Genomic DNA, 14,028 nt, shown 5'->3' on the forward strand with positions numbered 1-14,028 from the left:
GTCACGGGTTGTAACCATTCCCTACTTTATCCAGAATTTAAAAATATATGTAAAGCCTAAACGTTTTTGTAAGAAAAGTATAGCCAAGTTTTTTGTATAGAGGTTAAAACCCCTCTCCGGTTTTTGTATTTTTTTTTTTTCTTCTTCTTCTTCATTGGGGATATTTTTATTCACTCCCTGTCCATGTCCCATCTAGCACTTAGAAAATGAAGTAAACTTCCACATAGTTCCATGGACCTCACTGAGAACATCATGGAGTCTGTCATGCCCAACTCTTCTATGAAAAAAAGTGTCTTGTTGACTCCATGTCCCAGGTGGCTAGCTTAGGAAGTGAGGAAAAAAACCTCTGACACCCCATTCACACTGAGCGACACCTTGAATGGATTTCCGCAAAATCGATATAGCGTGACTTTCCCAGCAATGATCGTGCGACCGTCACTATTGGGCTGCATGTAAAAAGAGCAAAATCGCGCGACATTCGTGGAAAAAAGGGTCCTGCAAAGTGCGCAGCAACAGGTGTTATTGCGCCGTAGATTCAAAAAGTGCCATTGAAAAGCATCGAATGAGTGAGATTGTGCGGAAATCCGCTCAGTGTGAATGGGGCCTTAATGTGGATGGAGAGGACTGTAATCCTGGTGAAGGATTTATCCCCTCACCTGTGTTAAAAAAACAAATTCTCTCCTGCTACTGAGAAATTAAAAGCTACATAAAGGCAAGAAACACAGACAATAGTGCACTGCAAAAAAAAAAAAATACCAAGGCCAATAATTTAGCTGCATGCCCAGCATTTGTACATTTGCAACTATAGTCTGTGTTTGTGATGTACTATTTATCTTATTATACCACATTTTGTCAGTTTGGGTAAAAGCATGCTGATTGTATGTTATGTTCTGTTCATTGCCTAATGTTTTTGCTCTTTTATAGTGTATGGTATGGTTTTTGTTAAACTATGCATATGAGAGTGACGGAGTAATCCTTAGAAGTTTTAAAATAGCTTAAACATGAGTTGACATTCGTATAATAATTGTCCTCTTTCACACTAGACCAGGGGTCTTTTAGTGTGAACAATAGCATGCCATGGTCTTATAGTTTTGTTTTTCATTTTTGTACTCAGTTGTACTGTGAATGGCAGTTTAAACAAATTTAATTTATTATATTAACTAGTGCACACACAATGTTTATATTTAGACCTCAGATTTGCTACAATTCCTACACATTCAGCCTTCAGATGAGCCACAATTCCCACACCTTCAGAATTCCGATCAGCCACAATTCTTGCACCTTCAGACCTCAGGTCAGCTCCAATTCCTGTGCCTTCAGGCCTTAAATCAGTCCCAATTCATGCATCTTCGTACATCAGATCAGCTCCAAAGCATGTATCAGTAGACCTCAGATAAGCCCCAAAGCATGCATCTTAGATCAGCCCCAAACTCTTCACATTCACACATCAAATCAGCTCCAAAAGCATGCACCTACAGACCTCAGATAATGCCCACACAGGGCACATTCAGAAATGCAGAGGTTTCATATGCCTACTGCCGGGTATAAACAAGTAGAGGAAGAGTGTGGGTGCGCAGTCTTCTTTCACACACCAGCAACACTTTCAAGAACGTCCGGGAGGTGGATGTGCTGTGGGTCAGGCTTAGTGCTGGACAGCCTAGTTTGAGTTCTCCTCTGCACTAGTGCTTACCTCCCCATGTACGCCCCACAGCCTTCTTCCACCACTGCACTCCTAAAACACCTGTACCACTTGTGTGTCCCTTGTACACCTTTGCACCCCAAACACACCTCTTCCACCACTGTACCCTCTACACACCTTTCTCACCACCCGACCACACACACCTATGGCTCCTCTGCAAACCCCATACACTTGTTCTACCACCACTGCGCTCTGTGCCACCTGCACACCTTTCCCACTACTGTATGCCCCTGCATACCTCTGCATCCTTAAGTTGGTGGGGGTAATTTCATTAGGCTGCCTGCAGTGCTATGGGGGGGAGGGGGGGTTGGAGCTGGGTAAAGTGGCAAGCCGCACACCGTTCAATGTCAGAACATTTCATGTTGGGCAAGATGCCTGTGGCTGGCAATTTGAATTAAATAAATTACAATCGGCTGCTTACAGCCTTGGGATGCAGGGAACCACAGCTACTGCGCATTTATTACACTGAGCATATTTCTTGATTGTACTTTACAGGACGCAGGGAGTTAATTCTGGAACAAGTAGGTTTTACAGCTACCTTCAAGTGATTGGACACTGGCGCATCAAAGCTGTAAAGACAGCCCTGAATAACCCTTCCAACTCCTAGCCTGTCTCAGTTTCTTGCTAGTGTTCTTAGTTGATGGGCACTTTCTCTCTGCTCTGAGAGAAGCGCATAATTTTCTGCACTTTTCTAATTCAAGACTCTTCTATCAAGTTTCCCTAAACTGCATAAAACCTCTCAGCAGCTTTTCAAATTGGTTTTCTCCACAGTTAAGCTTTGGTGGACCATACTCAGACCCCACTGGAGGGAAGCTGCAGGACCGGCCTGGTATTTGCTCAGGGCACTGGGTCGTGCTTGGAGTGCTCACCCTTGGCAGCATGTGGATTAGCCGCAGGTTTCTAAACAGTTCCAGGGCCATGGTCCATCTTAATGGAGCCCTGTCCCTGAAGGGAGGAATGCCCACTAGAAAGGCCAAGATTAGATAGGGTCAATTTAAATGGCTGTTGCTACCCTCTGGATGACACCACTTCTAATAGGGTTTTAGCAGTTGGAGCAGCTGCCCTTTTTTGAATTTAGCACCGTTCTCAATTCCCATTGCCGGCCTAAGGCTCGCTTCTGCTCCAGCTCAGCCTACCTTTTGGAATCCTACAGCACAAGTACCAACAATTTTAGTTTGTTGGCTGGGTGGACATCAAGTATGCATAATTGCACATCCCCATTTTTCCTGCTCACTAGCGCTACCTGCGTTTTGTTGTGCACGTGCAACACTAGTAGTATGTTGCCCTTACATTTAGCCTTTCCCCTGCACCTCAGGTCTTAACCAAAGTGCTTGCCCCTATTTTGGTTTAGTCTCAAGGGATCCCCATAGAGGGGTACTTTCATGACCACCTTACTCAAAGCAGTTGGTGGGAGCATTATTGTCCAACATTTGTCAGTCTATACAAACCCTGCAGCGCTTCTGATGAGACCAAAATCTCTAGAAATCGGTGCTAGAACCCTCTCATTGCTTGGAGTACCTGAGCCTTATCTTAGACATTGCCTGTCCAGGGGCTTCCTTCCCCTTGAATAGATCTCGATGCTTGTAGCATTTGGTCCTGGAGCCACCTGACAATTTTCTTTTGCACGAAGCTTCTATGCTTAATGATGGCCACCTTTTTGAGGCAGTTCCATGTGCTCAGTTTCACTCCTGGTCATTGCAGCTTAACATTCTGGCTGCATGGGACAACAAAGTTTAGTCCCTGGACCTCCCCATTAGCCTGTCTAGCAAGTCAAGGCTTGTCTGGAGTAGTGGTGCTGGAGTCAGGGAAATCCAAGGGATCTGGTCATCTGAGGAATTTCGACTCCAGGTCACACTCCTGGAGCACGGGGCATACATCAACCATCAGGGAAGTGCCAGCAGTTGTGCAGCTCAAAGAGAAGCAGACCTGATCTTGGCTTGGGAGAATGTCCGGACCCTGTCTGCTGTGCACAATCCAGGTGTGGAAAATTGGCAGGAAGACTTCCTCACTTTGCAACATCTGGATTCCAGAGTATGGTCCCTTCAATTGGAGGTGTTTCAGGCCCTTTGTTGCAGGCAGTGGTTGACCAATCAAGTATATTGCCAGGATCAGTAAGCCTCTGCAGTAGATGCCTTGGTGACGCAGTGGGATCAGTTCAGCTTGATCTACATCTTACCTTCTTAAAACTCTTGCCTCTCACCTCTTTCGCAGAATCGAGACAGAGCATTCTTGTATTTTCTATAGCTCCTAGCTGACCCAGAACACTGTGGTACGCGGTCGTAGTTTACTTACTTCAGACTGCATGGGCACTTCCAGATTGTCCAGACCTATTGTGCCAAGGCCCAGTATTTCATTTTGCTTCTCAGTTGCAGGCTGGGCCATTGATGCCCAGGTCCTGAGCAACAAAGGCCTTTCAGATGCTGTCACCCATACACTCTTGAAAGCTAGGAAATTGCCTACAAAGTTTGCCATTGCACCTGGAAGGTTTATTTTGTATGATGCAAAGTGAGAAAGTTCCATCCCAGGAAATACTCAGTGGGATGCATCTTTTCTTTCTGGCAGTATGATCCAGACCAGCACAGGGTTATTCACAAAATGGTGAAGAGTTTGGAGAAGGCAGGTGAAGTGAACAATCTAGGCCAAAATAGCTGATTTGGAATAATTCTCCAATTCAGCTCACTTTCCGATTCGGCTATGTTGTCCTAGATTGTTCACTTCTCCTGCCTTCTCCAAACTCTTCACCCTTTTGTGAATAACCCTCTTAGTGTTAAATTTCATCAATGGTCAAATTACTGTTTTTGATTTTTTTTTTTTTTTGTAGCCTCTCATCTAGTGAAGATTTTTGTGCAGGGGGTTCCCCACGTTGTTCCTCCTGTATGCATGTCAGTGACTCTGTGGAACCTCAACTTTGTTTTCATGCTCTGCAGACGTTGCCTTTTAAGCCTTTCTGGGATATCTCACTGACCTTTCTTATTCACGAGATTGCGTTCTCATTGCCAATACTGCTGCTAGGCATGCTTGAGTTAGCAGCCATATGCACCAAAACATCCTAAAGATGTTTCTCTCCACTTTTTGTAAGTGTTTGAGTTTACCTTTCTGCTACAGCTTCCATCTGCAAGTCTGACTTTCTCTTTGTCATTCCCAAAGGTCCCTGTATGGTGCAGCCTTTTTTCTCGTTCTTTTATTTTTACATTAATTTGTCAAACTATTGCACAGGGCTGTGAGCTGAGTAAAGTGTATCCCCCCTTCCTTTTCCAGTCAAGGCTCACTTTACTAGAAGCGTTTAGTGCTTCTTGGGCCTTTCAGCATCAGGCTTCTGAATCCCAAATCTATACGGCTGCCAGCTAGTCCTCTCTTTACAAATTTGCCACGTTTTTCTAGGTGGATGTTCAGGCCAGCTTTTGGTCACAGTGCTCTTTAGACAGTCCTCTGAGTTGTGGACTCCTTCTGTTTTAGTTCCCTGTTGGAGGGTTTGTACTTTTCAGTGGCCTATTAACCATGGTTTAATAAGCCATAATCTTGCCTGTGCCTATTTTGGACTGCTTTTTGATGTCCCATGTCCTGTGATGAGACAAAAATCCAGTTTTCTATTTTGTACATCTGTAAAATCCGCTTCTTGGGTTTCATCACAAGATCCTTTCCTCTGGTTTTTGTGATACTCTTGAAATGCTTGCTACAAGATGAGGCGGGCTGGGAATGGGAGGGATTATACAGGGCTGTACTTACTGCTTTAATTTGACAGCGTCCAATCATCTGAAGGTAGTTGTATAACCGATTTGGTTGCAGAAGTTTCCCCATGTGTCTTGTTATATACTCCAAGAAGCAGACTTTACAGGCAAGACAAAGATCTTGTCTTAGCACTTTTATGCAAAAGTAGAAAACCACTTTAATTCCCTTTCCCTTCCCAAAGAATTGAGTACATGTATTTCACTGTCTAATATGATTTAGCACTGCATTGAGTGGTTGCCAGAAGTCATTGCCTGGGATCAATTTTATGCAGAATTTCTGCAGCCAAGCTGTCAGTTAAGGACCCAACTAGCTTATGGAGATATTTTCTTACTATATTTATATTAAAGAAGACTGCAGGAAGTATAATGCCATTTATTTCCCTCTTGGTTTCATGCTAAAATGTACATTTCTGGGTAATTTTTAAGGTAGCATAAGAATTAGATTACTTTAAAGACAAATCGTAGTTATTATTATCATAATCATACAGGATTTATATAGCACCAACACTTTGTGCAGCTCTTTACAATATAAGGAAGGCATTACTATTTACAATACAATTCAAGACAAGATGGTACGGAGGGCAGCAGAGCTTACAATCTAACAAACAGAGCTTACAATCTAGAAGGGAGGGGTAAGTGATGCAAGAGGTGGTAGCTGTGTGGGAATGAATTGTTTGAGAAAGTGATAGTTCAGTGGTTAGGTTGAGGCAGGATAGGCTTCCCTGAAGAGATAAGCCTTTTAGGGATTGCCTAAAGGCAGACCGAGTAGGAGATAGCTGGACAGGTTGGGGTAAGGAGTTCCAAAGGATGGTAGACTCTAGAGAAGCATGCAAGGAGTAGTTCAAAAATGTTACTTTGGAAAGGGCTAATTTTTAAATAACTTAACCTTCTTGGACTTCTCCAAGATAATGTGTGGGTTTTGTTAAATATGGGTGGTGGTAGTATTATTACGATCAGTTGATACGATGGCGCTATAGCTATATCGCAGCCACACATGTGCAGTATTGTCCCCTTCGATTTCCACAACAAAAACGCACACACACACCCACCCCCTCCAACTCCCCCACTTACCTGAATTCCGAGGTTCTTCTCACAGATTTCTATTTTTTTAATTTGGCGAGGCTGTGCATGTCTCCGCCTCCACACAGTCAAGTTATCCATTCACAGATCCTTTGACACCATGGCAAAAAGACTTGTAGTCCTCAGTGGAATATAAGTGTGATGATGTCACCACACTTGTCCATTCATTCTTCCTCCTGTCCATGTTACTGAATGTTCCTGCCTCGGTACGGATTGGGAGGGAGAATCTGCAGGAGCCAGAGCATTGCAAAAAAAAGCCCATTACTTCTTTACGAAGAAGTATCCATTTATTTATTTTTTTAAATTTGGACTTTATCTTTAATTGCGGGATGGATTTACTCTTTAAATCTGCCTTTCATAAGTATTATAGTCCTTGATGGTAAACGGCAGGAATATATATATATATATTGTGCAGGATTTCTCTCCTTATTTGTATGTATTTTCTTGTCAGGTGGTCAAGAAGAATATGTTTTATCGTATGAACCAGTCAGTCAACAAGAAGGTTTGTGAACATGAATTGTTTAGTCCTTTTTTTGGGGGGTTCTACATTGGTTCTACTTGTAAGTACTCACCCATAATAAATTCTAACTTCTTCCCTCCAGGTGTACCCCACACCATGCACTTTGATCGAGTTTTGAAAATATTTATTTTGATGAATATACTTTATTGATAATGCTGATAGCAGAAGTATAATTTATGTAATACTAAATAGTATTGTGCAGCTTTGTAATGCTTTTTGAATAGAATGCAAAATTATCAAGATGGTCCTAAGCTTATTAGCTAATAGAAGTCTTTAAAGATTATACTGTATATAAATTAGACTCTTTAGTTTATTGTTATGTGTACCAGAAAACGTATGCATTTTCTGTACGTAGAAGAGATTGTGATTGACAGAATTCAATGTTTATAGACCTATGAACAGACCTTGCATTTAGCTTATCCTGCCAAAAGTGTGGGCTGTCAGCACTGCACTGATCAATAGCTGAGGATTCAGTTTTTCTACCTCTTGCACCAGCCCTGAGAGAACCCAGGTCTAATGCGATCTATGAGGAAGACACATGCAACCTGTAGAACACTAGCAAAATCTGAGGCATGAGGGTTGAAAGTGAGGTTAAGCAGGGGTTTGCTTATTGTTTGTTCGAACCTCCTGAAGGCAGCAGTATAACCCAAATGCTACATTCCTGTGTCTCTCAATAGACTTCAATAAAAAATGTTTAGTATTAAAATGTTATTTATGTGCAGTAATATTTAGTTTGTGTGTGTGTGTGTGTGTGTGTGTGTGTGTGTATAAAGATATCTAATAACAGTTCATGAAAGGAAGTTTTACAAATGTCAAGAAGAATAGACCTAGGTTCTTGAAAACCTGCATCTCTCTCCTTGGATTCTAAACTTTTTTTTTTTTCTTCTCCAGTAAACTATTCCCGACCAGTCATTATTTTAGGGCCAATGAAGGACAGAATTAATGATGATTTGATCTCCGAATTTCCTGAAAAGTTTGGATCTTGTGTTCCCCGTAAGTATTATTCCTGCAGTCAGAAACTATATTTTGGTTTTCAAAACCACCTCTCTTCTAAGGCTGGTCATACACTAGTCATTTTTTTTCTTATTCCGCTCATTCAGAATGAAAGAATTCCTCCCCCCTTCTCCATTGTGCTAGTGTATTCTGGCAGCAATGAGTGTGCCTCTGTCAGAATACCTGAACAGTGACTGGAGTGTTTAGTTGCAGTCACTGTTTGGGTGAGAATTTTGGACCGGCACCTTTTGACAAATATATATTGAAAAATCAATTTGTGTTGAGCAGGACCCGGACAAAATTTGAGTAGTGTATAGTCATCTTTACTGCGAGTAATAGTTAAAGTGAACTTGGGGGTTATTTTTGACCACTGGAAATTGCTAGTTGCCTGGCTGTTATGCTGACCCTCTAGCTTTACTACTTTCTAAATCACTGCATGGTGGCAGCATGATAGCCAGGCAGCTAGCATTCTCATGAGTAGTGGCAGTGGCAATCTCCATGTTTATCTGCCATGTTAAAGTACTCATGTGCCCAGACTGTGGACTTGAAAGGTGTGTGCATATTCTTAACAAGCAGTAAAAGATCTATAAAAAAAAAACGAGCCATCCCTGACCTTTCCATCTGCCTTACTGTAGTTATTGATTCTCAATCAAACAAATACATACAAACAAAGTTTGTTGAAAGAAGGTGTGCCAAAGGCCAATTTATGACCATGGACATATCTGGATTTTATCCAAGAAGTATACAAGATCAGTTTATAACTTTAAAGTTAAACTGAATCCAAAACTTTTTTTTAAACGCCTGTCAGCTTTTTCTGCCATCTGTGTCCCTTTGGGGAGATTTCCTTTCACTAACTGACCAATAGCCACAACAGACGGCAATAAAAAATCAAAACAGGTGTTCCTATCCCTATCCATTCTATCCAAAACTAAAAAAAAATTAAGTTTTGGCCACAGTTGCACTTTTGAAATGAAAAAAAAAGTGTAATTGACAAAAACCATTATAATTTTCCTTTCTGTGAACTATTTTATTCTTTACTTCAGACACAACTCGACCAAAACGAGACTATGAAGTAGATCGGAGAGATTATCACTTTGTCACTTCCCGGGAGCAGATGGAAAAGGATATTCAAGATCACAAATTTATAGAGGCAGGCCAATACAATAATCACCTTTATGGCACTAGTGTACAGTCTGTGCGAGAAGTGGCAGAAAGGGTAAGTTTTTTTTTTCTACATTACTTCCTGTGGTGTGTTGTTGTCTTCTAGTTTTCTCACTGGACCTACTCCTTTTCATTCTAGGGAAAGCACTGCATACTTGATGTGTCTGGAAATGCAATTAAAAGATTACAATTAGCCCAGCTATACCCAATTTCTATTTTCATCAAACCTAAATCTGTAGAAAATATAATGTAAGTATTGCATTGACTGCTAACCAGTTGCAGAATTACTTGGATGGTTTGCAAAATACACTATATATGTACATTAGCGGTGTATATACTTTGCTAAACAAACATAACTATATTCAGTTCTAATAGAAGAAGTAGGTAGGCCTCACAAGTGCTAAGTAAAAGTCAGTTTCAAAAGAGAAATGGATATTAACAAAAACCTAGAATGTTATTTCTGATACTCGGCTTAACATCATTGTGAAGTCAGTTTGTTGGCTGGTCATGCAGCCAGAGGTGGGAGTGGATTGGGAGCAGGACATTTCTAGGATTGTGAGAACATGAGTTACAGGTTGTTGAAAAAGTATTCATTCACTTGGGAGTTATACCGTTTTATTGTCATGGGACATTCATTCACATTGGATTGTTGTTTTTTTATGCTGATAAAAAGAAATAGACTTATAAGTGAAAAAGGAAAAATGCATAGTATTGATTTTCTTAAAACATGATTCCTTGAGGTGAATTGCAATATTTTAGGAATTTTCAACATCTGTATTGATTTATGTGAGTGTGCTACTGATATGAAATCTTGTGTATTTAAAGTTATATCTATTACCAGACTATGTGTTCTTGATTAAAATGTCAGATATTGGTTTTATCCTGGTTTTATATTGTCCTGTGAAGCCTTTCCAAATACCCAAAAGAAGCCTAAGTAGAGTTGATCACAATTACCGAGTTCTTAGTCACTGATTGAATGTTTTTTGTTCATCTGGACAGGGAGATGAATAAACGTCTAACAGAGGATCAAGCCCGGAAAACGTTTGAGAGAGCTTTGAAACTGGAGCAGGAGTTCACAGAGCATTTTACAGGTTTGTCATTCATCTTCAATGTTAATACTGGGTTTAGAATTCTTTAAAAGAGAACTATGGAGTAAGTGTTTTTCCCCATAGTTCTCTTAAGTGCCCCAAGGAGGACATAAATTAGCGTCCTATCGTGACCAAAAGCTCAGTATATCGCGAGCTACAGCTCGCGGTATACTGAGACCGCCGCAGCCGGGACGGATCCCGACATTACTGTCGAGATCCACCCAGCTGCGTGAGTGACAGCGGGCTCTGCCTATCTAGAAGCAGAGCTAGCTGTAACCGCCTCCTCCCCCGTCCGTTCCTCCAGTCAACGCTGGAGGATCGGAGCGGGGAGAAGGGGAATCCCTGCAGGGAGCCGTGAGTGACAGTCACAGGTCTCTGCAGGGAGATGATCGAGAAGTGAGTGAGCGATGGTATGTGTTCGCTCACTTCCCGATCTATTGAGCCGACGTGTGACAGTTTCATTGTCACACGTCGGCTCGAACTATGAGGATGAGTGATTTTCACTCACCTCATAGTTCTCCTTTTAGACAATGTATATGTTTTCAGATTGTGCCTACTACATATGTGTGCTTTCTCAAATGGGGACTGAACTTACAGAATAGGCTGCGACAAAGCTCTGAACTCTTCTGCATCAACTCATCAATTTTAAGTTTCTGCATTAATAGTTAACCAATCAGTTAACCACAGCAGATGATGTGAACAGTACTTATCCCTGTTGGTTTGTCCAATAAGAATCTTCTTAAATCCTGCATCAGAGAAGACCACTGCATAGTGAAAGACACTTTAGAATGGAAAGACATCTATTATACAGGCTATGTTATAACAAATGCATCGTGATTTTTACTGTACTGTATGCTTTGTCATAGTTTAGGGCAGGGGCGCCCACTATTTTTCGTCTGGAGATCTACCTTTCAAATGACGAGTTCATTGAGATCTACCAACGAAAAAAACACCTGCATTCAGGGGCGGGAGGTCAATGGCACCGCAGCCAGGTTTCGCAGGCAGGCCCCTCGCCCACAGTGCTATCGCCTGCATTAGTGCCTGTGTTCCAGTCCAGTGCGAGCCTCAAAAATGCTGCGAGCACTATTTTTGCAGATCACACTGGACCGGAATGAAGGCACTAACATGCCTGCGTTCCGAGTGCGGGCGATCGCACAACCTGAGGCAAGAAAAACACAAAAAATGTAAAAAAAAAATTTTTACTATTTTTTATTTTCATTATTTCTTTTTTTTCCCGTAATTTTAATTTTTTTTTTTACTCTTGGGGGGGCTTTGGGGAAATATTAGGGGTCTAAACAGCCCCCTGATATTTCCCTTTTAAAATAGAAAAAGAAATTGAGGACACAAAGTCCTCAATCTCTTTTTCTGCAGCCTCTATTCTAAATGAATGGAAAGCACAGAGGCTTCCCATTCATTCAGAAAATATTTTACTATCAAGCTGTTTCTGAATGGGGAGGAGCCTCTGTACAGAGTGCTTCTCCCCATTGAGAAACTTATGAATGAACAGGAGGTGATGTAAATCACCTCCTGTTCATTCATTTATAACTGGGGACACATAGTACTATGTGTCCCCAGTTATTTACAAACACTGGAGTGATCAGCCGATCGCTCCAGTGTTTGTCCTGCACAGAGGATTGGTACATACCAGTGACATTTACCGATCCTCTGCTGCTCGTCCACGCACAGGGGGGTTGCAACTTCTCCTCTGGATCTCCCCTGCTGTCCAGGGCAGAGGCAGTGGGGGATCCAACGAGAAGTAAAAGAGAATATCAGCCGCGGGGGGGCGGGGCCGCTGTGACAGAACTAAGGACGAGCAGTGAGGGGAGAGAGAGGCGCCGGCTGTCAGATGTTGGCCGAGCGTCTCTCTCTCCTCACCGCTCTTCATTAGTTCTGTGACAGCGGCTCCGTCCTCCGCCCTCCCCCGCCGCCGTTTCCTTTACTTCTTCTCGGAACCCCGCTGGGGAGAGCGGCGGGAGGAGAGGACATGTCGATCTACCAGTGGATGTAAATTTTTAACACTTGACTTATCCAGAGATTGATCTTAAATTTTAAAATGCTGAAAAATACAAAACAACTTTAAAAAAAATACAGAGTGGGTCTGATTTACAAAAAGGAAGTAAAGCAATCGGAAGCAATGCTGGTATGAATGCCAAATGCATCCAGTCAGATTCTTTGGAGACATTGTCACATAAAACCTGCCGTGGGCATCTCCTTCACTTTTGCCCCATTTTATGTTGATTTGAATTGTTTTTCTTTTACGTTTGGAGCATTGACTGTGCCATAGTGTCTGGTCCACTACAGCAACTGCATAATTCTGTTCTGGTGCAAAGCTTTTGGCACTAATGATGGCACTAAAAAAATGGCACCAAAGATTTTATTGTATTATTTTGATGCCATGGTCATCATACTGCTAGAATTGCAGGGACTTATCGCCATGATAGTCTATATTTCACTTAAGGTTTATAGTCTGCATTGGGAGTTCGTATTTATTTTTTCAGGTGTAATAAAGTAATATTTTGGTTGTGGGAAGTGTAACATGTAATAAATGCTGCTGTTCCAAAAATTTCTGCCACAGAAAGCGCATCAATAATAACATTCGGATGATGCTGTTTTTCTTTTCTTTAGCAATTGTGCAGGGCGACACTCTGGAGGAAATTTACAATCAGGTGAAACAGGTCATAGAAGAACAGTCTGGCTCCCTCATCTGGATTCCTGCAAAAGAAAAGTTATGAAACATGAAGAGAACTCTATTTGGAGCTCCTATCACTACCCATTCACAACATCCTGTACCTTTTCCCATAGGAGCAGGCCCCGTTTGTATGGGACTGTTCTTGCCACTTATTTGCTGCCCTTCCATCCACCTTTTACATGGTTATATTTTATTTAATTTTAATACTGTCAAATTTAATTTCTTAAAATGTTTTATTCTGTTTTCAAAGGTGGAATGGCTGGAGCAGTTATTGTAAGGTTAGAAAATAAGTGGCAAAATTCCTTAATGTTTAAGGGAAAGTTACAAATGCATTTTAAGGAAGAAAAAAAAAAGCTTTATAGACAATTTTCAAAAAAGAAAAAATTTACATGAAATAAGTGGTCTTAATAATATTGTGAGCATCTTTGCACAATTCGCTTTTAACAGCATGGTTTGGCCTATGCATTTAATTCTCTACTGTTTTGACTTGATCCGGTTCTTTACATAGGCAGAGTTTCTCTTGGCATACCATTGCCTGGTTGCAGCTGCATTGCATAACATTTTTGGTTCTGCAATCTGCTCTAAAGCACCTTCTGGCAATGTAAAGGTTATCTTCAATCATTTGTCATAAGATCAATTTTTGTTTTGTCTTGTTGTATTGTACTCCAGCGTTCTTTATAGGAATGACTTTTAAACTTGATTAATCGTATGCATATAAATACAATTTAAAATGTCTGACAAATTTTTGATATGGATCACCTTTGTGAAAAGAGTTAAATCTTCAGGTCATTAACATAGCCTCTCTAATGTAAATAGACACTACAGGAGAACACATCCCTACATCTCATTTGGAGAATTGGATTCATAGACTTAATGCTGTATGTGTATTCTTAGTAGACAGATTTTAATATTTTACCCACAATAACTGCCTATTTTGTTATAATAAAATATATATTAAACTTTCTTTAAATTCTAACTATGGGAGTACTTTTCTTGCACATGCGCATATATAAATCTAAAAATATATATTTTTTTCTCTTATCACTTTTTTTTTTTTTTTTTTTTTTTTT

At 41.0% G+C, this 14,028-nt stretch overlaps 1 protein-coding gene across 19 annotated transcripts in view; it reads left to right on the top strand.

Moving 5' to 3' along the window:
- DLG1 (discs large MAGUK scaffold protein 1) overlaps window positions 1-13,342 on the top strand; it is a 155,422-nt gene extending 142,080 nt beyond the window's left edge. For all 19 annotated transcript variants that reach the window (XM_018567392.1, XM_018567423.1, XM_018567431.1 and 16 more), the window contains 6 exons: window positions 6,959-7,009; window positions 7,919-8,020; window positions 9,064-9,236; window positions 9,321-9,430; window positions 10,181-10,272; window positions 12,895-13,342. In XM_018567392.1, coding sequence (XP_018422894.1) covers window positions 6,959-7,009; window positions 7,919-8,020; window positions 9,064-9,236; window positions 9,321-9,430; window positions 10,181-10,272; window positions 12,895-13,001 — 635 coding nt within the window. In that variant the 3' untranslated portion in view covers window positions 13,002-13,342. The remainder of the gene's footprint in view (window positions 1-6,958; window positions 7,010-7,918; window positions 8,021-9,063; window positions 9,237-9,320; window positions 9,431-10,180; window positions 10,273-12,894) is intronic.
- Window positions 13,343-14,028: the final 686 nt, after the last annotated feature.

This window comes from Nanorana parkeri, unplaced genomic scaffold (assembly GCF_000935625.1).
Source record: "Nanorana parkeri isolate BGI_ZX_2015 unplaced genomic scaffold, ASM93562v1 scaffold29, whole genome shotgun sequence".
NCBI lineage: Eukaryota > Metazoa > Chordata > Amphibia > Anura > Dicroglossidae > Nanorana > Nanorana parkeri.